This window comes from Cuculus canorus, chromosome 2 (assembly GCF_017976375.1).
Source record: "Cuculus canorus isolate bCucCan1 chromosome 2, bCucCan1.pri, whole genome shotgun sequence".
Taxonomy (NCBI): Eukaryota; Metazoa; Chordata; class Aves; order Cuculiformes; family Cuculidae; genus Cuculus; species Cuculus canorus.
Genome location: NC_071402.1, coordinates 121151182 through 121175176, shown reverse-complemented (window position 1 = coordinate 121175176; position 23995 = coordinate 121151182). Strand labels below are relative to the sequence as shown.

The 23995-nt window shown below is 39.6% G+C and overlaps 1 protein-coding gene across 2 annotated transcripts in view; it reads right to left on the bottom strand.

The window, feature by feature from the left end:
• The window catches only part of ZNF385D (zinc finger protein 385D), a 410191-nt gene extending 390160 nt beyond the window's left edge, over nt 1-20031 (bottom strand). The window contains exon 1 of one of the 2 annotated variants that reach the window (XM_054059692.1): nt 19824-20031. In XM_054059692.1, the coding sequence (XP_053915667.1) occupies nt 19824-19917 (94 nt within the window). In that variant the 5' untranslated portion in view covers nt 19918-20031. The remainder of the gene's footprint in view (nt 1-19823) is intronic. The other variant, XM_054059691.1, reaches the window with a different exon arrangement.
• Nucleotides 20032-23995: the final 3964 nt, after the last annotated feature.

Below are 23995 nucleotides of genomic sequence, written 5' to 3'. Positions count from 1 at the left end.
CATGAACTTTTGAGGCCAACAAGAGAAACGAGGTCTTGATCTTCACCACGGCACTTCACAGCCTGGCTAAACACCATATATTAAATGAAGAGAGCAGTGAGGTCATTTAGGCCAGGCTTTTTGGAAACTCAGCTCCATTTACTCCAGTGAAAAAGAACTAGTTACTTGTAAGCCTGAAAGTGAAGTGGAGGTGACAAGGCTGGATGCTTGTAAGCAACAGCTGTTCCTCTCACGTCTGCTGTGTTTTGCTGTAATGTGTGCAGATATAACTGAGATCCCCTTTAATGGACTGGGGAGTGAAGCTAAAGAACTTTCATGGATGCTACGAGCAATGAAAATGGGTGTTTCTAAAAGGTAGTCCAGATGGTAGGTGAATCTGGGTCAGAGCTGCATCATACGCTCCCAGTTGGAAGCTAGAGGTTAGGAAGCAGGAAAAACAATTCCTTACTGTAAGTAAGAAAATAAATGCTCTGTCTTTACATAAACAAGTTATTAGGAATTGATGTCATTAGGAGGAAGCTGCATTTCAGAGAAATGTTTTTACCACGTTTTCTGCAATAAAACATGTTTGTTAATTGAATATAAACAATAAAACATAAAACTGCAATACAGCTATAGTAGAACATGCCTGAAGTTCTGACTGCTAATAGGTTAGCGTCAATAGCTTGAAAATCATGAAGCTCACCCTTTCCTAGGTGGTAAAATGCTGCAGGAGAGATGTGATAGTTCAGTGGTCTCTAATTGGTCTCCTCTCCTCATCACAGCAGACAGTGCTTGGTGTTCTAGGGATGTCATCATCAACAGTAGTCTCCTGATGAGTTCTTTATTTCTGTGTTTGCCCAGATGCCTTTCCTGCATGACCCTGCCTTTTCCAGGTTCTTCCCTCTGCTAATCTGCTTTTTTGGCCTTCTGCTGGCATTTACCCTAGAGATCAAACCAACATCTTCTCTGCCCTCTTTCACTCTTTGCAGAGATGTCTCTCCAATCCTCAGCAGCTATTTAAGACTTTTCTCCATAATGGCCATGCTACTCTGAACTCTTTAAACACTCTGCACAAACCTATTGTTTCAGTACAAGGCTCCATAGCAGCATAAATGCTGCATGTATTCTTCCTCCCTTTTAGTATTAGGTGACATTCCTGTCTTACCTTACTAGCACTTGGGTGATCACAAAGGCTTTTCCTACAGAGCCTTGTACAATAACTGACGTGTTCTGGATTGCAAAAGTGAGTAATAAAGTCAGTAATAGAATGTACAACTCCACGGACTATCAGACTATCAGCACGCTGCCCTGAGGCATGCCTTGAAGAAGCTTAAATTGCAAAGGAGTAAAAGAAAAGTGATATGGCAGGAATGGCCGATGGTAGAAGGAAAATATAACATAAACACTGTCCAGTGCTGTTGCCCTGTTTGCAGCTACAGGAGAGCGATTTGTCACCTAATGTACACCTGAAGCAGCCAAGTAATTCCAATTGTGGCTGCCAGGCCTGCAATATCTTCGCAACCATGCACACCCGTTCCCTCTCTGGAACATATCTGACCATGGCATGAACCATTTTATTCTGCTAGACCAGCAGAAAAACAGGACTCCTTACTCCCTAAAATAGCATCTTCATCTGCAATTTCAGCAGTTCTCCATTCAACCTTTGTGGGAGATGTCTGATACCAGGGTGGGCACAGTGATGGCTGGAACAGTTTTGTTCCCACCTGCTCCAAACTTTGTATACAATCCTAGCCCAGACTTTTGTTTCAGTCATCCCCGGAAAACTTCAATCTAATTTTTAATGCCAGTGCAGGGAACAAAATAATGTGGAACAAATTCTAAGCTCGTTGTTCTCCATGCCTGGGAACTAGGGATGCCCACTCACCCCACCATCTTTAAGGGAATGCCTTACAACAGTGCCAGAGACTATGCATAACTGCCATAACTGAGCTCATTTCAGTGGCACATCAAGCACCAGGCAAAGAGAGGAGAAGACGCTTGACCCAAATCTGCCTTGAAGACACAATGGACTTGATGTTTCAGGGTGATGTGGGAAGATGGTGCATTCACCACATCAGCCTGCTTTTAGTCCTACATTTCATCAAAAGCACAGGCACTGAGACAGCTTTTATTCCTACAGTTCTCCCAAGAGACCTTCTTTGCTTGGTCTCTTGCTTGTTTGTTTGCTTTGAAGCAGCCCTGGTCCTTTTCTGCTTTTTCTCATTCATGCTTCCACATAAGCCAAGAATTTTGTATTTCAGTGTTCACCTCCCCGGGACACATTTCCTCACTCTGAAAAGTATGAGGCTCCCTACACTACAGTAGATGTGAACACAGAAGTAAAAAAGCACGGTGATTCAAAACTTGTGTGATTTCAGCTGCATTAACTTCATATAAATTATAATAGCAAGGCGGCAAAACTGTCTGTGTACCCACACTGAAATGGCAACTGACATCAGGACAAATAAAGGGCATGCAAACAAACTAATTCAGGTTTAAAGCTATCTCAATCTGGGAGACAAGCAAGACTGCCTGAAGTTCTTCTCTCTCACCCTACAAACTTTCCACTGAAAACAGGAACTTTTTCTAGAAGACAGTTATTCTGTTCCAAGGCTGGATCGGTTTGAAATAAAGACAAATGTAATAAATACATTTTTGGAGTCTGATTGTGTAAGGAATTAAAATCCCTTATCCACTAAAATAAAAAATTAATCGGAGAAAATCCTGTTTTTTAAAGAAAGTCTTAAGAAAATTTAGTTCATTCATTAAAGACATAGGTCCAAATAAGACTATAAAATATGGCTTCTTTGATTCAATACTTAACTTCTCTGCAATTAAATTTACACGGGGTCAAAAAGGAAATTCAATGCATGTTCATGTGTTGTATCTGCATATTTTTTCCTGATTACACCAGGTTGTAATTTAATCTTTAAAAATTAGTATTGCACTAGATCTATGCAAATCCCATAAAGCACTTTCAAACACACAATATCATAAAAAGAAAAACAAATGCATCTATTCCTTTAGTCATAGTATCCTTGACTGCCACAGCTAAGAACATTAGGCAACAGTATCAGACAGACGTGAGTTTTTACTTTCCATCTATCTTCATAAGTTTGTTTCTTTCAGATGCCTCCTATTACCCTGAGGGGTAAGTGCTAGGCATAATTTGTTACTTCAAACTTTTTACATTTTTTTTAATCAATACGTAGCGAAAAGTTATAATTACAGGGAGAACTGATAGCACTGCACATTAACACTACCACCATTTGCCACCAGGAAGACTCCATTTTCAGCTCCTTAGAACTTTGCCAAACTTTAATTGTAATATCATTTTTTTATTGTTCAACATTTGTCCCAGATGGAATTTTTTGAGGAACATGGCTAAAGGTTTTCTGGGGAAAATTAAACTACAGAACCCTCTATACTCAGCACTGGCGAGACTGCACCTTGAGTACTGTGTTCAGTTCTGGGCCCCTCACCACAAGAAGGATGTTGAAGCTCTGGTGTATGTCCAGAGAAGAGCAACGAAGCTGGTGAGGGGGCTGGAGAACAAGTCTTATGAGGAGCGGCTGTGAGAGCTGGGGTTGTTTAGCCTGGAGAAGAGGAGGCTGAGGGGTGACCTTATTGCTCTCTACAACTACCTGAAAGGAGGTTGTGGAGAGGAGGGAGCTGGCCTTTTCTCCCAAGTGACATTGGATAGGACAAGGGGGAATGGCCTCAAGCTCTGCCAGGGGAGGTTCAGGCTGGATATCAGAAAAAATTTTTTCACGGAAAGAGTCATCGGGCACTGGAACAGGCTGCCCAGGGAGGTGGTCAAGTCAGCTTCCCTGGAGGTGTTTAAGGAACGGGTGGATGAAGTTCTTAGGGGCATGGTTTAGGGAGTGTTAGGAACAGTTGGATTCAATGATCCGGTGGGTCCTTTCCAACCTGGTGATTCTATGATTCTATATTGTTTGCCCATAAATCTAGAAAAGATTGTTGGATATGAATGGCATAGAAGACAGAGAGAGGGCTAAGAAAATACAGGCAACAACTGAGAGTGTTAAGAAGCCTGGGACTGCCTGAAGGAGGAAATCTGGACCAGGAACCAGGAAAAGCAGAACTAAAGCTGATACAAAAGCACAAAACATCGGAATTAATCACTTCTATGTGTTGCCAGTAGAATGGTAGTGGCATGGACTACAAAAGGATACTGCAGGCAATAAAGGACTCAGTTCACCTAACCCATTGCCTCTTCCTGTGCTGTACTACTATCGAGTTTTCACATTGTCAGCTAAGGATCTGCCATTTTAACCCTGACTATCCGCCTCTTAGGTAGCTCTGCTACCAATGTTACTATGCTGTAGCTCCCTGTGTCTCTGAAGAGTCTGCTAGCAAACACCACAGCATGCTGTCTTTACAACCAGTGCCTGTTTTGGGGAATTTCCAGGAGTATCACAGTGTAGCTAACATCGTTCTATTTCCACAAAGTTTTAGAATCACTGACACCCTTGGGATTTCCTTTGATCTTCCTTTGGTTTCCTACAAATGCTACCTTCCCTTTCATCCTTTGATTTAGAAACAAGCAGTGCCTGGCATGCCCCAAAGAGACTCTACCTTCCAATATTACTGTATACTATTGACTCTACCCTGACTTTTCTTTTCCTCACAACAAGAACATTATCAGCAACAATTTCAACATCTAATTTCCCCTAGTGCGTGGTTCAATTTCCTCTGAAACATCCCAAACGACAGGCTAGCTCCAAAGACATTACTATTTGCTGATATCTTCTGGCAGGTAACAAAAAAGTTCTAGGTGCAGTCCAACTCTCTGTGCACTGGAATCATATTTCTGGACTCACAGAGGAAAAAAAAGAAAAGAAAAAACAGAAAAAAAACCCAACCACCACACACACATCCCTTTCAGCCTGGATTCACCAGTTGCTGTATCTTCGATCTTTGATCATGAGGACTGGGAGTCAGTATTCATTCACTACTTGATCTGTGTTAACTGATTTATTGAAAGATGCAGGGCTTCAAAGATTTTTGTCTTATAGACAATTACTAAAAAAGGTAGCTCATTTAGTTATTTTTACAGATAATCTAGTGAATTGATCTTTAAGTGGCAAAGCTGCCCTCACCGTCTTTCTCCAAGTACATAAAAATCAGATGAATTCCACAGACATACAAACCTGCAATAGTTTCACTGTATGAATCATCTATCGCACAAATCACTATGTTTCTACTTGGAGAACTGTAAGTTTCTACCGACAGAGCATAGATACCCGAAGACTTTCAGTTCAGGATTATCACTTGCCTCTTGGCTTCAGTTGAGAGAAAATTATAACAGCCTCTCTCTTCTGTTTTATTCTGTGATTAGGACATTGGTCAATACCCTTTTCAACTGTTGAACTGTAATTATCATTATTGCTGACCACCACATATTATGTTCCTCTTTGCTTTCTTTAACCAGTTAAATACTTCATCTTCTCCACATCTTTTTAAATACTTTTATACTCACCTTTGTGCAAGCCCAGTTGTAGAATGCTCTTTATCTGGAAGTAACACCTTCTTTGTAAGGCTTTGCTGTCCTACTTCTGATGTTTTGTCTCCTCCTTAATCATACTCTTTATTATTGCCCTCCATATCACTGGTATAATATTTAGTATTGTATCATTCAAAAATATTCCTCACTTGTAAAATTAAATTGTTTATTCAAGAAGCTATTATGAGAAATTCTGCAAAGTGCCAACAACATTCAAGCTCTATGTGTGCAGATTTGGTGGATGCTACCTTTCCACAGTATGTGCACCTTTGTCTACACTCAAAAACGTACTAACTCACCTTAGTAAAAACCTTGGATACATGTTCCCATTTCTGAAATGCAAACAGCCACTTGTGCAGACATTGCCTATAAGCTGCTATATGTTTAAGTCATTAAATCAGGTTTCTCATTCACTGCCAGAAAAACACCTGTAACTGGTTGAAAGAGTTAGGCAATGCTGTGTCTCCTCTCCCATGGAGTTTTGCGCATTCTTTTTCACAGCAGGCACCCTATTCTTATACATTAATATATAATTTATATATTGATATAAGATATATTAAATAGAAATTAATTACATATTATACAGAAATTATGATTTTATAGGAATTGCATTGTTTTCAGTAGTAATCCCTCCAAAAATCTCAGGTAACTTATTTTCAGTTGACACAATCTTTATCACCTTTCACCTAAGGCTGCAAAATTTATAATCACAAACTAATTAAATGTCAACTCACATCCTGGAACAAAGGATGGTTACCACTTTTGCCTGAATGCTGAATTATTTGTAACTCGTTCCCATTTGTTGAACTCTACATTAGCATTGTCTTTGGCCACAAAGATTGCAATTCCTTCCTACCAGAAGATTCTCTTCTGTCTCACGGTCAGCTGGACACTATAGGTTGCTGGTAGGACCAGCTCAGTCCAAGTATGCACCTTCAGTGAGTGCCACGTGCTGTGTTTCACTCCTACTTCAAGTAGCTTGGATGTCAAGGCATACAAAATTAATCCTAATTGCAGGAGAAGAAATATACTCTTTCAAGTTGAAGAGCTTGCCAAAGGGAAAAGTAGCATTAATAAGGAAATTGTAATGCTCATTTACGGCATGCAACTTTTCCGTATCTTTCTCAAAGTTCTTTAATAGCATATCCAGTGAGAACCCAAAAGGCAGAGAGATGAAACAGTCAGAAACTCTGACCCAATAAAAAAGGGGTTTTATAATTTGCCAGTAACAAGCACTAATGCAGTCCTCCACTACCCCCGCAGAGTGCTCAGGCGCCCTCCAAATCAGCAATTTCTATTTATATAAAAATATATTTATATAAAATTTTCCATTTTATATGTTCTGTAAGGCACATACACTCAAAACAAGAAAAAGACATTTTCCTACAGCTGCATCAGATAAAACAGCAGCTTCCAAAGAGAACAATCATCACTATCACTTGTCCGTACAACTCATGATTAGAGTTTAGTTTTGATGTACATAGTTAAGAGCGTGGTTTACTCAGAAGAATTCTTCTGTTCTGTCTGTACAGTTATGCCCAGGAAGTTTACTATGTTTGATCTTTCCTGGAATTATTGGCATGAAAGAAACAGAAAGCAGAGAAAACATAAAAGAAAATTACAATGTTATGATATAGGCAAGGGTGTGGAGCTGTGGAACTTGGGGCTTGTCAGGCTGACAATGTGGACTCATTACAACTGTGAAGAAAACACCTGAAGAATTTCACATACATAAAAAAACCCCACAAAATTCTTTAAGAAAATCAAATTAAGGGCTGTATCTTAGCAGCAGGTAATTTATATTTATCTAACAGAAGAGTCTGTAGCACACCAGATAGAAATTGGAATAGGCAAGTGGCAGGAACACCAAATCCTAACAAGGAAAGGCAGGAGGGAAAACCACATTTAAATTCTTGACTTCGAAAGTGAAGCTCAGATTTAACCAAGGTTATGGGAACTACATAAAGGGGAGAAGAATTTCTGGAATAGCAGAGACAAGGAAATTATTGTATTGGGAAAAGAACAGTGAGAAAAAGAGAGAAAATACAGTAGTGTATTAGAGTCTGTTTCCTCCAAAGACTGGTAACAGAAAGATTTGTGGCACACAGGTTACAATGGGATAATGCCAGAATTATAAATAAGAATTTAAAAAGTAAAGAGGAGACACAACCAGATAAAAATATTTTTTTAAAAAATAATTTATTAAAATGGAAAAGCGTGTATAACATCTTATAGTCTACACAACATTGTTTTACTCCATAGGCATGTTACACTTAATATAACATAACCTGGGTATACGCTTAATTTTGTGTATTTTCCATAGCCTTCAACACTTTGAAAATTCTTACTATATTAATTTGTGGCAAAACTTGAGCTTTAAGATTATGCAAAAGATGGCTTAAAAAGCAAAGAGGAAGGATTTTTCCATTTTGATGGGAAGCAAAATTGATGCATAAGTTATGCACCTAACACAGTGCAAAAAAAAAAAACCCCATATGAACAGGCTTTTGCTAAATATAGCTATAAACACATTTTCAGTTACTTAACTGTAAGGTTTTTATTGACAGCATTAAAGCCATTCAGGAATGGCTTTATTCAGGAATCAAAATCATTATGCACACATCAAATATCTATTATTTCAGGTTTTACTTGAAATCAGCATGTTACCAACCTCTGTGAAAACAGAATAATTAATCAAGTTGACATTAAGAAGTAAATCAACAAATAAGCCTTTTTCTTGTCTTTCCCATAGGGGGAGAAAAAATGCTTGCTTGTAAACAGATGCACCTGAAAATGGCCTGAAAATAGGCAGCTTTAAGCTTCAAAGTTATTCACACTTCACAAATAAAATTTTAGCTCACCACAGGAGTGAGAGGAGAAACGACAGTTCTACCTTGTTACAGACTTTCACATCAAGATATTTACTGCCACCCTATCGCTGTCAAATCTGATTATAAACCAGGGATCAGAAAGCAGGAGATTAAAGGCTCATCTCAGAAGATGGAACAAATGAAATTCATGAAAACTGCCCATACTGTGTCAGTTTTACAGAAACAGTCATCCAGACAGAGATACTGCTGGAATTACAGATACGAGTGCTCTCAGTCTCTCTCTGGCTTTGAAATATAAATGAAAATTGCTTGAATTGTCAAACAGAAAGTGCTAACTTTTTATATATATATTGTGGGAGTCTCCTCACGTTAACAAGCCTTCTGGAGCACAGGATTAGCATTATATTAAATGGAGATCCTTGCTGATCCTTGGGCTCTCTCTGTTCTTATTGGGGATTTTTTTCTCTATGGGCATTCAATTTCTGTTCTGTAAGAAAAGGAAGTACTTATTGCTGTGCAGTCTGTTAGGCACATACTTAAGGTGCTACATGAGCACTAAGGTCATTTGAGCATTTATCTACCTGACGCTGCTTTAGCGAAGCCACAGACCAGATGGAAGAACTGGTCAGCTGTAAAAGCTGTACAAAAGCCTAGAAATAGAGGCTTTATGTACAGAGTCTCCACCAGCTGGATGGTTAAAGGGTTAAAGTGCAAGATTTTATTGCTGAAGAAGAAAAAGAAGGGGGATTTTAACTTACCTTTCCCACTGCCACCCAACTGAATAAATGACAGTTTTTTCAGTTGCCACAATGTGATTTGCATTTGCCAACTACTTTTGCTGATTTTACAGTTTAGCACCCAACGAGCTTTTGAACATGAGACAATGCAAGCAGAAAATTAATATCCTTCAACTGCCTAATGGTCTCCAAAACCATGATCTTTCTGAGCACGTATAAATATATTACAGAACAGCAAGTAGTCTTAACTTCTATGGGCAAAGTGACACATTTGATGTCTCCCCTTTGAAGAGCAACACCTCAGAGGGGAGGCAGACCCACACACACAGAGACACTCCACGCAGTACTTAAGTCTAATTAGAGAGGTACATGGGCCCAAATCCATGCTTGTTCCTTCAGGCACAAGAGCAGGTGCAAGCACATTCAGGACACCGTCTCATAGCACGCAAGAGTCTCCCAGAAATGCACTGGGTGTAGGAGTAGCAAATCATCAGGACAGAGCCAGTTTAATTTCATTCTCTGTGAACTGCAAATGCAATTTCTCTTGCTGCATCCTGGGAAAAGTACAGCAGCAAAACTATCCTCCCACGGTGGATTTACTAAAGTGATTTTTTAAAAAATGAATGGAAAGAGAGAAGAAGAAATCCTATGCAGAATAAAACTCCACTGCTTATACATTTTTTCAATTAGACTGTCTAAAATGGAAGTTCCAGTCTGACATTTTAAAATAATTTGTTTTATTTCAGCTATCAGTAAAGATAAAAAAAAATTAAAGAAGTTTGAGGGGGAATATCACTACATAGAAAGCTGGAATAATCACTTTCCCTGTCCTCCCCATCCTCCCACATTTTCCTTTATGTTTTTTTTCTGCTTTTACTGCCTACATTCTTCACCTGAAGTCAAACTCTCTGTTTATGGCATCACACTGGTTGCTAAGGAGGTGATTACGACGTACAAAGCCAAACGTGATGAGTTAAAATTTGGAATCCACAGCAGTATCTCGCGAAATCTGTCCAAAGTAGGAGGACATTAATAAGAAAGGGAAAAAAAAAAAAAAAGCAAAAATCCCACAAAGAGCCTGTATATTAAAAAAAAATAAATAAAGGAACTTCAACAACTGTTTGCCATCAACTTTCATTATCATAACTCTTTTCAGATATGTTAGTTCAATGTTTGTAGGCACTAAGTGCTAAACTACACATATGGAAACAAGAATATTACATGAACAGACAGCACTAACACAGATGGCAGCAGAGCCAGGAGGCTCCTCAGTGGTGCCTGCTGTGATTGCTATCTTCTTCTGCAGCAAAAACATACAAACAACGAAATGTGGTAACACAGACATGCACTACACAGTGCTACTCTGACGATGAAAGTACTTCATGTCACCCTTCATACAGCACATTTCTCTACGCCAGCTTCAAGACTCAATAAGTTATGACCAGAGAACACAGATCCCTGAAAAAGCTATTAGTTCATTGTAATTCCTTCTACCAAACGGATCGGTTTCATACATACTTTCTCACACACAGACACACTTAAAAATACAGCTGTTGAAGTATGGGTGCTAATTCTTGGGAAACATGTCAAAGATTACAAACAGGAGAAATCTATGTTGTCATTTGCATCATTGAGTCAGACACTACCAAATTTTCACAACTTTGGTAGCAGTTGTGAAAGCAGTCCTTAATTTTTCTCTACAGTAGGAAAATCATAAATGGCAAATTAACTTCATTAGTTTCTAAACCATGTGTTGCCCCAAACTTTGACACCTCAAGTATTACTAGGAGCATAAGATCCAAGGAAAACCATTGAACAAAGATTTGTGAATCAGATCTGTACTGACAGAACTGTTTATCCATCTTCTTGTTAAAAGCAAAATGTGCAAAGAGCTTTCGGACAACGATAAAATCAGATATCAGGTCTAAAAATAAGAATAAACCAACAGCAGAGAACACAAGTGAGACAGAAATTTCAAAACTGAGACCTCAATGGCCACAAATTAGACAAGCACCTTGAGAGTGCCCACGGCCCAATGTATCCTATCACATGATTGCAGAAGCATTAACAAATTAATTATACCACACAGCTGAATCTCTTAGGGTACGTGAGACAATGGCTGTTAATACTAAATATGATAAAGTATTTCCTTGGAAAGAAAACCAAAAGTCTTCTTTTCCAGGAAAATCTATTACCAACAAGGTTGTACTAGTGCATGCAAGCTGTGTTGCATGACAATTTCTTACACAGGAATATCATTGGAAAACAGTGAAATTCACTGGTAGGCTGTACACAAGAAGATATGAGAACATAAAGATGAAATGGAGCTGCAGCTTCTTCAGCATATTCTTCAAGCCAGACACAGGAGAACTAGGAGAAACTCACCCACCCTACTAATAAGGGTGATGTGGAGCTTCAGAGCAGGTAGCCATGCTATTACCCTAAATCTGCGACCCAGAGAGTGCTGGGAGTCCACATCCAACAGGATCATCACGGTTCCAGACTCCTTGCCAAAGAAGCAAGGTACAGACCCCAGAAATTTTGTGAAAGGCTATTGATGTTGACAAACATGTTCAGTGGACATCAGGCAAGTAGCCAAGGGTCTGCAATTTGGTTACAGCTTCCTTGCTCCTGTCTGCTGAGTTCACTGCAATTACAGTTCACTGAAATGCAGAATGTTTGGACATTGTCATGGACAATTTTAATCTCTTTTTTTTTTTTTTTAAATCTGATTTGGACTAGAGGAATGGATGATTCATAAGAATATATTGAGCCTGTATTTATTTCAACAAGTTTGTGGGCAACTACTCAGCAAGCCCAAGGCCAAGAGGCACAGAAGCTTTCTACTAACAGAAACTAGTGAAACAGCCTCTGCTACAGAGTATGGTGCAGGAATCCAGGCAGATAACACTTAAACAGATCCAACACTCCAACCACATTGAGGGAAGAGAAGTAGAGAGGTACACCAGAGATTTGTGGTCTTATTCTACAAGATGAAAAAATAGAAATGCCTCTAAGTCAAGTTCAATGCCTAAAGGGTACATGGTCAGCATATTTACGGAAGAGAGAGAAAAACAGAGTGGTATGAAAACTGTGCTATAACTATACTGAAACACTGCAATTACTCAGGTTGCCAAGACTCATCACAAAATCTTACCTGAACTTCTGATTTACGTAGTGGATAGTTCCAGGGCCAGATAGATACCTGGCAAACTCTTCTGTATTTCTCAAACACTTAATGTGTTTCTAAGTGCGCTCTGACAAGGGGTTGCAAGCCTAGGAATATTTATCACTCTTTTTATTCAGATAAAAGGTCACGCAGATAAGCAAATTATTAGCTTTCCATGGTATCCTTGAAAGGTGATTCTTTTCTCACCTTTACATTTGTAATACAGCCATCTCCTAAAAAACTAGGACTAGCTTCTGAGCCTGGACATTAAGAAAAAAAAGACTACACACACACACACACACACAAAAAAAATATGTTTCTGATCAGACCATTGTCACTTCTCAATAAAAAACAACAAGACATCCTTCTGTTGTAGGATGAATAAATAAAATCTTTTTTGCTTCATTAGAACTTGCCTTAGTAGGCCAAAAGCTTGAAGTAATTTAGGCTGCACCATTAACACAAACAACTGGCCATCCCTCAGGCTACTTCAATGTTAACTGAAATCAATACCTGGACTGGGAGCAGCCTGCCATAGACTCTACAGAAGTCCAATTTCATCCAGACTGGAAAAGACTGTTTTCCTAAAGCATTTCTTGTGTTCTAAAGACCACTTTCCTCCAGTTTTTAATGGATTTGTGGACCAGAATACCTCTTGGAATTCCAGATAGCTAGACAGTCAAAACTTCACATTGCTACTTTAAATGAAAATTTAAGATTGTGTTCCAATTACCTCTAGTTCAGGCTTGAACATTACAAGCCATATATTAATGATGTCAAGACTTGATTATCAGGATGTCTTATGTTTAAAAACTATGCAGAAGCCTGGAGGCATTTTGCCTAGCACAGAACACAGCATCTCATCCGTTTTGTGACCCTGGCTGATATGAATGCCTCACAAGGGTTCCTTGATCTTTCTGCATACAGCTCATTGCTCTCACTTGCATCCTAAAAAATTTTACTCACGCCAACTTCCCATCTAGCAGCAATAATGACCTCCTACATGAAACCACAGATACCATCATCAAAAAGATTAAACTACTGAGGACACCTGGTTACACTATGCAAATTTACTCAACCCAACTTGTGGAGAACTTCTCAACCTTCCATTCCCCGTCCTCAGGACAAGGGTCAGCACTTTAGACAGCTCTGTAGTTTCAGTATTGAACAAAATACTGGGATGTTTTGAATAGCAAAGCTCACTGCAGTCATTGACAATAGCAAGCCTTTTTGATTACAGGCTCTTAGGTTTGTTATCACAAACTAACAGTTCTGCTTAATAATCTGCCTTCAGGAGAACATCCTCCCCACTGATTCCTGCTCCTCACTTCTACTTTTCACTACTTTCCACAGGAATGTGGTTCCTGAAGCCAACTCTTAATGAAAATTGGTCACAGAGAGCACACAAAAATAATCTTGGACATCACAGTGCACAAGAGGAGATCACCAAGCCATCTTAAAGACAACATGTATGTTTCACAAAACATTTTAGTTTCGCTTATTAAGCGATCCTTCAGCATTTACCTTCCAAATGCAACAAAGTTGTTTTTTTCATGGAAATAAAATCATTTCAGTGATACTAGCAGAAAATTAGTTGAGGCTAATTGCTATTAAATGAGTCAAAGGAGAGCCAGTGTAACATCTTTTAACAAAAGGACATTAATTTGCAAAACACTTTGCCTAAATAGCAACCAGAGAACTATCTGCAAGCCCACTCACAAGGCAAGAGGTGTGAATTTGAGTGTGGTGGCAGAGCCTCCCCTGCCACATGGCCCCTTCATTTGCACCATGTCACTTTTCTGCTCTATTAACATTATTAAATTAATCAATGAATGCCACTATAGTTTTGTTTCATCTTTTATTTAATGCTTCCATATTTCAGCACTAATTTAAAATCCATTAACAAAACAGAACCTATTAAAGCAAACCTATAATAAAAGCATACCTGGTTTAACTTTTGTACATATATGTGTATTGCAACTCTGCTATGATTTCACATGAATGGAAATACTACAACCTCTACCCAATTTCATATACACAGAGGTAGAATATAAAAATGCTGCCGTACAATTTCATGAGAAAGAGAGGTTGAACCCTAAGAGGATAAAAATATTCCAGGCTTTTGGATGGCTTATCCTTCTGCTGTTCAGAACAGCACTGGGTAAAGTCCAGCCCAAGTACATATGGGAAAGCAGTCAAAGTTGCCACAGTTCCAATCAGTTATTATAGCGACATGATGAAACAAATTCAGTGCATAAACAGACATTCCAACTTTAGCTAATGGACAAGATGATTCACTGTTATAACATGGCGAGGCTAAATGGAAAGACAAAGGCAGAGATACTAAACTGAGTATTAAGACTGGAAACTTCCAGATGTGAGTATAAAATGCCCCTGAGCCAGGGCTACTCAAAATAAAAAATACTTCAGTATGCACTAAAATGAGATAGTTTATATAGCTCTGTCAGAGTAATCATTTCACCTACCTTCACAATTTTAAACAGTAAAAGCCAAATAATCAGGAAAGTCATTTTTTCCCCCCCTATTTCAAAGCACACCTTGAATTTCCCAGCAAAGTGATTTGTGACCTCTATCCGATTAAGACTCTCCAAATCTTCTATAAAAAAAAGGTCAGAAAAATAAATCTGGTTATGGAATACAGGGGAAGTCTTTGGTTTCTTAACTACATCTCTGTGCCAAAATTAGATTTAAATGAATATAATAAAACTGTATTTGGAGTCTGCTTCTAAGACCTAAATGGTGGGTTTGTCATTCTACTGTAAATTCAAATTTAGAACAATCCATGAATTTGTAGCTTTAGCTTCTAATTGTGCAAGTTGTGATGCTAGGTTTATCAGTATCACAAATACCCTCTTCTGTGAACTAGGGGTAAAAAGGCACATACAGCCACATGAGATCTACTGGTCTTATCCTGCATGTTCCTGGCCATGAATGGTATTATCTTTTTTTACAGTAACACTATTGTGAACTCATTTGTAAAACAAACAAACACAACACAAAAAAACAAACCAAAAAAAAAAAAAAGAAACCTCATAACACACAAAATGGAACTTAACTATGAAATTACACAACTTCTTTAAGAAATACCTATTATATATATCACTTACACCAATGAAGAGGCTAAGCAAGTTAAAATATGTAAACTTATTGCTCTCCAGGTCAAACCCTTTCTCCATCCACTGGTTTTGAAAGCCACGACTTCACAGCAAGGACTGCATTATACATGGCAAATGCACACTCACTGACAGGTGAGACCCCAGAAGTGTCAAAGGCATCAAAGTGTTAGTAGATCCAAGTAGATATAGTATCAAAACTTTCTGAATGTAACGGCTAGAAAAATGTTTTAAGACTTAAAGTCTACCTGCAGATGATTCCAGCTGATCACAGAAAAGAGGTTTACTTGCTTCAAGAAGAGAACATAAATTCTTTAATATTAAACAGATTTATATATATATAAATAAATAAAAATGCCTACATGAATTTCAAACATTTACTTTTACAAACACTACAATAAACTACACGCAAGAAGTGAGGCACAGAGAACTACGCCTCCAGCAAAGCAGAAGATTTGGTTATGACTACCTCAATATGACCAAGAACATTATTTCACAGGAGACAGAGAAGGAAAAGGGAACAAGCCAACAGAAAATACTGAAGTATGTTCTTGAATATTTCACTAAGAAATGTGCGAAGATGAAAACATCTGAAACTGGAAAGCTCAAACAGAACTTCCCTACCATCAGCTGTGGAATTAGTCTAGTCCAGCAGCAACCAGAAGTCACGGGCATACGTGCATACATCAAAGCTTACACAAGAGGAACACGGCAGACAGGTTTGTAGATTTGTTTTCCTCTCTCCCCATTCTTCTAACAGATCAACACAATTACAGGAGTCCACTTCTCTGGAGCAACAATATGCTGACTTCTGCCCTTACCGCACTACAACCTTTCCGTTACACTCAGATAGAATCAGAAAGAGAAACAGAGGCAACAGGTTTTGTCTTGTTCTGTGACAGCTCTCGACAGGTGAAGACTAAAATTAGTCAGTGGGTCCAGGTGAAAAAGGGCTCTGTTTTGCTACAGCTCACATTTACTTATCCAGCCTACCTGGGCATGATCCAACAATATTGGCATGACATCAACTGATTTAATTTTGCTGGCTGAAGCACAGAAGACTTCCACTCCCCAGCCTATATTTTGCACATTTTGTGAGCCATTTAAAAAAAAAAATCTAAAAAATTAAGAAGCAATAATTTTCTGTGTAATATATCACCAACATGTACACAGACACACACTCAGAGCACCATCTACTTGTGCCCTTTCCCCTAGCTTTAATACTGAAAACGCAGAAGTACTTTTTCACTACACAGCTTACACATGGCTTTAAAAAGGGCTGTTATACATTGCTTTCTCTCCAGAAGTTATTTTTGGTGGTGTCAAGTAACTTACAACATCTTTCTGTTTCACAGCTTCCAGTCGAAAACCTTCTGTATCTACATGTCAAGGGAGATTTTTTCAAAGGAGTATCTCAAAGTTTTCTTATTGTAATAGAATTCTGGCTGTAGCTATCCATCTAGGTTTTTCAGGCTCATGAGAGATGTTACAGGTAAGGTGCCAATGCTAACCAAACATTAAATCAATTTAAAGTAGGCTTTTTACAAGACTATTAATATTCATCACCTTAATAGGATCTTAAACTTTTTGCTAGAGTCTTAACAAAGACTTTGTTTGCTGTCTAGACTGCAATGAGTAGAAATGCTAGTCCTACCTTACATCGATTTACATGGTATGAAACTACAAAAAGTGTAAAAGAACTGCACATGAGACCATAGGGATATTTTCATAGTTGTGTTATAAAATATTTGTAAAGTACAGAGAAGTAATTACTCATATAAAAGATGAAGAGAATGTCAAAGATTTGTAACTTGATGTAGTTAAAAGGTAGGTTTGCTCAGGTGTTCAAAACTCATTATGCACCCAACCAGTTTAGCCCCTTAAGTGATGATTGAATAAATATATCTTAATCCAAATACACAGAGAAATATTGTCTTCAGCTGGTTTCAATTGTAACAGTGCCATTGAGACCTACAAAGATATGCCACAGGCTGGTAACCCATTGAAATGGTTTTGCAGCAAAAAGATTAGGAAAGAACAGGATTATTTCCCAAAATTGAAAGTAGTTCATACTTCTCATACCTCATTCTCTGATATAGTTCTCACTTCACTTAAATAATCACATGCATGCAGATATGAATAAGTCAAACCTATAAATCTGTTTGCCAGTTAAAAATTACTGAAAGCTCGCATACCACAATTTTACTTTCAGGCAAACCTCTCTAATACTTTAGCTTGAACATTTTAAGTAAATTTTCCATTCCTGCACAAAGTGGTGAATAGTGTCTACTTAAGTCAAACTTTACCTATAAGTAAATTTCATCCAAACTTGGAAAACAGTGTTTCTACAACTTTGAAAATTTAAGAAGCATACTAAAGTAATACTACATATTCTTTCCTCCTAAAATATCTACCTGTAGCACATGGCCAGTATTGGGACGTACAAATTAGGTCTAATTTTGGGTTTACCTTACACTTGAAGCTGCTCACTTATAGTAAATAAATAAATAAGTCCAGTGCACCTTGCAAAGAAAGTACAACAGAGTGATTGCCCTTAAAGCACAGTTAAAAATTAAATAGGATGAAAACTATATGTGCTGCAGTGTAATTTAGTGTTCCACGTTGTTACAGTAATTGCCTAAATGAGAATTTAGTGTCATATGATATTTTAAAAAACATCTATAAGAAGCAACTCTGACAGACTGAAGCACACCACACCTTTTTGTTAAGCTACATTAGAACTGAGTTATAAAATATCTCCCTAAATTAACTAATTTATGGTAGAGCTAATTTGATAATACTTGAATCATGGCAGCATACTGCAGTATTATAAACTTTGCCATCACTGCACAGCTGTATCAGTCAAAAGTTTTCAGCTTGAATTAACACCTTACACCACACAGACTGTGAGTTCAGTTCTGGCTCTTCTCAGGTCAGTAGCAAAATTCCCACTCATTTCGCTGCACCCAAAATTTTGGTCTATGTGCCTAGTTACATTATAACACCCGTGAATAACAGGTGTATAACTTAAAGAGATCCCATCAGCTCTCTTTTTCATGTGAATTACTCCCTGCTACCAGCACTACACTCAATAGGATAAATATTTACAACTATTTTTAAACAGCCACTTTTATTCACTAATTAGCTAAGATTTCCCTTTCTGCACAGTCATTTATTTTGGAGGTTTTGTGACATCCACTGACAAAACCTTCCCTCAGACTTTTAGGTTGTTTCCTCTTTGCCTGTTGAAAGAGATGCAAACAAGCAAAAGAGAAGAGGAGGTGTGGCCGCAAAAGCACTCTAGCCCAGAAATATCCAGGTGATAGCCAGGGAGAGGAGCAACTTCTAGTTTGCTTTCATTTCAGACCTGCACTTGTGGGTGTGAGTTCCATAGCAAGCACCCTTTTCAGAATGCCATCACTTAAGACATGAAGTTCCATTTCTTCCCAGCACCTTTGTCGTCAAGATTACTGTGAGCAGTACAGTGTTCTGTATACTTGTGAGGAGTACAAGTATTCCTTCAGCCAAATTACTTCCTCAGGAAAAGGCAGTTGGCATTGGCGATTAACATATCCAACAAGAAGCACAAATTAAAGCAGAACTCAAACACAACTTAAACTGCTACTTTAACCTTGAGAGCATAAGTCAGAGCCTTCAGCAAACCCACTTACCCAAGTGCTGGGTTTAAAGCTCATAGGGAACGTGCAGCTCGAACAAACTCTAATGTGATTCCCAGACACTGCGACCGTATCCACAAGCACTTGGGTTTGTTCATCAAAGCAGACAACGGTGACAGTCAAGGAGTACAGTAAGGAAACCGCACACGACAGATCTGGCTCTGGATAACTGCATTCACCTTTCAGCACACAACGAGTCACAAACCTGAACACTTGTTTTCTATAGTTTATGCAACAGCATCCCCTCCTATGTTTTCAAAGTCAGGATCTGTTCTCGGAGGGACTGTTTGTGCGCTGCTTCGCCTTCTAAGAGAGCATCTGCCTCCCCTAACAAGTAAAGGGGGAAGACAACCCCACATAGGGCAAGTATTTTTAACAGTGCTTCCCTCGCATCAAGACCACACAAACGTAAGCCGATAAAAAAAAGGTTTCGAGGACTCTTCCCAGATTCACCGGCGTTTACCGGGTCGCGAGTGCTTTCTGCGACAATCAAAGAAGCCGCTACCAAAGCGAGATGCCAAAACGCACGAGAACGCTACTCCTTCTCCCCCAGCCCCGATACGTGGAAAATAAAAGGCACGAGGAGTCCGGACGATGCTCTCTTTCGGGGATGCTCTCTGCGCCTTTTATTTTCCACGAGAGCATCCCCGGAGGGGAAAAGGAAAAGAGGTTCCCCCTGCCCCGGAGGAGCCGAGACAAGTCACAGCCAAGTGGTCCCCGCGGGTTCCCCGCACGGGGCTCCCGGTCGCGCCCCGCGTCCCCTTACCGTGCCGCGGCTGGGGCTTGCAGCCCGGCGGCTTCTCCCTCCTGCCGCTCCGCATCCTCCAGCACGCCGCCCCCCTGCCCAGCGAGCCGGCCATGCGGCGGGAGGCGACGATGGAGAAGCGGGGGACCCCAGTGCCGAGCGGCGGGATGCAGCGCGGTCCCCGCCTCCGCCCAGCGCGGCGTCAATCAGCGCCGGAGCCCCGGGCAGCGCCGCCCCGCGCCCCCCGCCGCGCTCACACCGCCCCGCGGGGAGGGAGAGCACCGCGGCCGGGAGGCTTCCACGCCTGGGGAATGACAGCTCTCGGCATAAACCTCCTGCCCGCCGGCAAGTCCTCCTACGGCACCTCCGCCGAAAAACACGCGTACGTTTCCTCCTGCCATGAAAACCATGGGTTCTGTACACTCCTGACTCTATAAGGATGAGTAACTCAACCTGAGATTCCCACTTCCCACCAGCCCATGTGTGGTGAGATAGCAGCCTGCCTTCCTCCCTCTCTCACCTCCGCCGAGCATCCCTTCCTCGCTTAAGAGTCCCGGGGACTCGCCCCACCATCACGTTACTCCCCTTGCTTTGGCGTGGAGCCCCCAAATTCCTGTAAAGGGATCATTGCAGTGTTAAAAAAAAAAAAAAAAAAAAAATCCAACATAAAATCCTCCAGACACGTCCCTGGTCTAGTGGGACGTCTCTGCCCATGGCAGCGGAGTTGGAACTAGATGATCTTTAAGGTCCCTTCCAACCCAAACCATTCTATGATTCTATGAAATATGTTGTCTTCTTAAAATTAGATTTAGTGATTAAAAAGTTACTGGCATTGGAAGTTGGAATAGTAGTAATTTTCAGGCGAGAAAAACGTAGTTTGAAATGCAGTTGTAGTCCTGAGGTTTTGGCAGAGCAGTATGTTTCCTAACTACAAATAATGCGCATTACTTCTGTTTGCAGGCTTGATAATAAATCCACCTGCATGTCAAATTGTAGCAGTCACTGCAACAGCCCTGAAAAGGTATTCCACAGTTGATTTTTAATGTTTCATACACATAGATATCCATATATCGCCAGCACCTCCACCAGGCATATCCTTCTATCTGGACACTGCAGAATTTGCACCAATACTTCTTTAGAGGAGGGGGGAGGAGAAGGAAATAAAACCTCTTTTCTGTGCCACTGTATTCCACCTCTTTTTCCTTGACTTCAAACAGCTTGTGGAGAAAGATAATTTGGATTCATTGTTGTCATTACTTTAAAACTTATTCTTTGGAAACTGACTCAGAACCAAGTTGCTTTTTTTCATTGGCTTCTTTTTCTGTTTTGAAATACTCTGGCTTAGAAACTCAAACAGCCAAGGCGGAAAGGAGCCATTGCATGCAAAGCAACAGCACTGTTTTGTGCTCCAGTTAGAAATTATCTACCTTTTTTCCAATGCTGATCATCTCCAACAGCCTCTGCTAATCCTTTATCCTTCCTAAGCCCTGAATTCTCCCCAGCTGTTCTGCCTCACCTGTGAACTCTGGCTCACAGAAGTGAGTCAGTCCGATGTTGTCCTCTGCTGAAGCTGTTTGGGTTTGAACACACTGCATCAGGAGTGGTTTTCATTAGCAGTGAGGATGATTCATGTGAACAAGGATCACTGACCTTGACCTGACATGGGCAGATACACCCCATGGTGATGAATGTAATAGAATAAACAGATATGACTGCTTATTCCCTCTTGTAGTGTTGCTCTTCCCCAACTCTATTGCACCGTAAAACAAATAATGACTCATTTGCTTACCCTCATGATATCACATTTAGAAACCTGCTATTCCTCTCCTCTTGAAGGATCTTGAATAAATAGACTCTCAAAATGACTGATTTAAATCATATATATTTCTACCCACTCAGTCCTGTTTCTGTTGTTATTGACAAAGACTACACAAGTGGGTGTGTGATGTATCATGTCACTGCTTTTCTGCATAAGGATGTTTTTTTACAGTGAATAGTCATTTGTTAAATATATTTTATAATACTATTAACAAAGGGGAGGAGGAAGAAAGGAAAATAAAAGAAAATACATCTGGAGCAATATCTTGTCTTACAAAGAATATGAAACTCCAACAATAATTAGTTGGAATACAAATTAAGAACGGCGTATATAAAAGTTTTGTAGATAGCAATCTTTTTAAATTAAATATATAGCACATAAAACAAGGAATTAGTGAGGAGAAGGAAAGGTCTGCAATAGTTCCATATAGAATTAATATTCCAGAGGAGGTGCAATAAATAGGAAAAAGAAAAAAAGGTTTATACCAACCTTACATGTATTTGTCCTTGTGCAAAGAGGTATTTTTGCAGAAACTTCCATAACTGAAAAAATATATTCACAACTCCTTGAAAGACTGATTTTTCCACGGTCAGCATTTAATAACTTCCCTTTTTTCTTTTTCTCTTAAAAGGATTGGAAGACAGAAGAGTCTTCTTAAATATTGTCGTACAGTGTAGTACCCGTGATTTAACGGACCATCACTTTTATTCATCATATGCCAACAAAAAATGTCACAGAGAATATGAGCAGTCTCTATTCAAAAGAAGAGGTATAGATATCATAAAATGATAATACCGAAATGTTATATGATACTTCTATGTATCATACTGTCATTCCTTTAGTGTAGAACTGTATATTGCAGGCTAATTTTTGTTTATTCTTGTTTATGTGTTTTCCCCCCCATTTAATGTTGAAGATGTACTACTGTTTTCATTTATTAACGTCGTGCTGTTTTTCCACTGACAAAGGAGTATTTGTATATCATATGTCTCTGTTTAACATATTCTGTGCATAGACACATTAAACAGACGGCTGATTGGAATACGTGTTCTAAATTTTGCTTATACTGAACTGACTTATTCAGACCTTCATAAATAGGAGCTTTGCCGTACCTGGGTTTGTTTTGTTTGTTTGTTTGTTTCTTTTATCTTAAGCATCTGTTGTTTTGCCTAAGAATAATATGGAAGAATTTCCAAGAGTACCAGTCCTCAGTGCTGAAATGATTACATTTGCTTCCTTTCAATAGGGTAATACAGAGTACCTTCCACCTTGTCAGTCTAAGAACATCACCTCAAATTTGTAAGGCTTCAACTAAGTCCACGGTAGCAATCCAGCTCTAATCTAGAAGCTCCAGGGCAGTTCTGCCCCTTCTCACCATTCAGTCCAAAACTTAGCTGGCATCATCCTTGGAATTTTCCATTGACAAGAATTTTCTCTTAGTATCTTTTGGTACTGAAGATATCTGCCCTCTCCTAACCTGGCCAAGCAGAGGAAAGGTAGATGGGGTAGAAGAGCAGTTCACAAGGTGACACGAATTCCTCGCAGAGCACCACTTCACATTCCACGTGAGTATCTGTACCACTTCAGGTGATGCCTTGAGGCTGTAATGCGTTACATAAATATGTAAGTGATTTTGTACAAACCAGACATAGGCAAAATACCCACAAGCATCTTTTTTTCTGCTCTGACCTACCTGCCTGCAGTTACTCTCCTCTGCTTTGTGCAGGTGCAAAGCTGTGATAAAGCAGCTAAACTGGCATCTGTACCCTAGCTTGCACTTTCATAGCAACTTCAGCTATATTCACACATTGCTTTGAGTTGGGCTGTGTACACTCCTCTTGTGCTTCCAGGTGCTGGAGGAATTGGAAAAACAACAGAATGGCTTTGGTACCAGCTACACGACAAGGCACAGCGCAGAAGTTGGGTTGTGGCTGCTCTTGCCTTGTCAATAGCAGCGTCCACCCCCACCACAACTTTATAATCCTCAGTATAATCTTTCTGAGTCTTCTTTATTTCATGTGCTAGGAGCAGCTATGCACACAGTGGCACCAACTCCTGTGAAGACACTGTGCCTGCACCAGAGGCAGCGGGGATCCCCACCAGCTCAAAACTGTGAGAGCACTACCGGCTGAGCCTGTTTGAGGAAAACTTCAAGGCCAGCCTTAAACAAGTCATATTCTTTGCTTCCTATGCTCATAAGTGTTTCATGGAGCTGGAGGTAGGTTTAGAGGACTACATATTCATCATAAAAAGCAATGTGCAATGCAGTCAGGTCTTAGTACTGAAAGTCTGAAAAGGCAGTCTATCATTTTATGTTGAATAAAGCAGAAATAGTGGCTTATCTTTGTATTTACAAGGTTTAATTTTCAGGTTA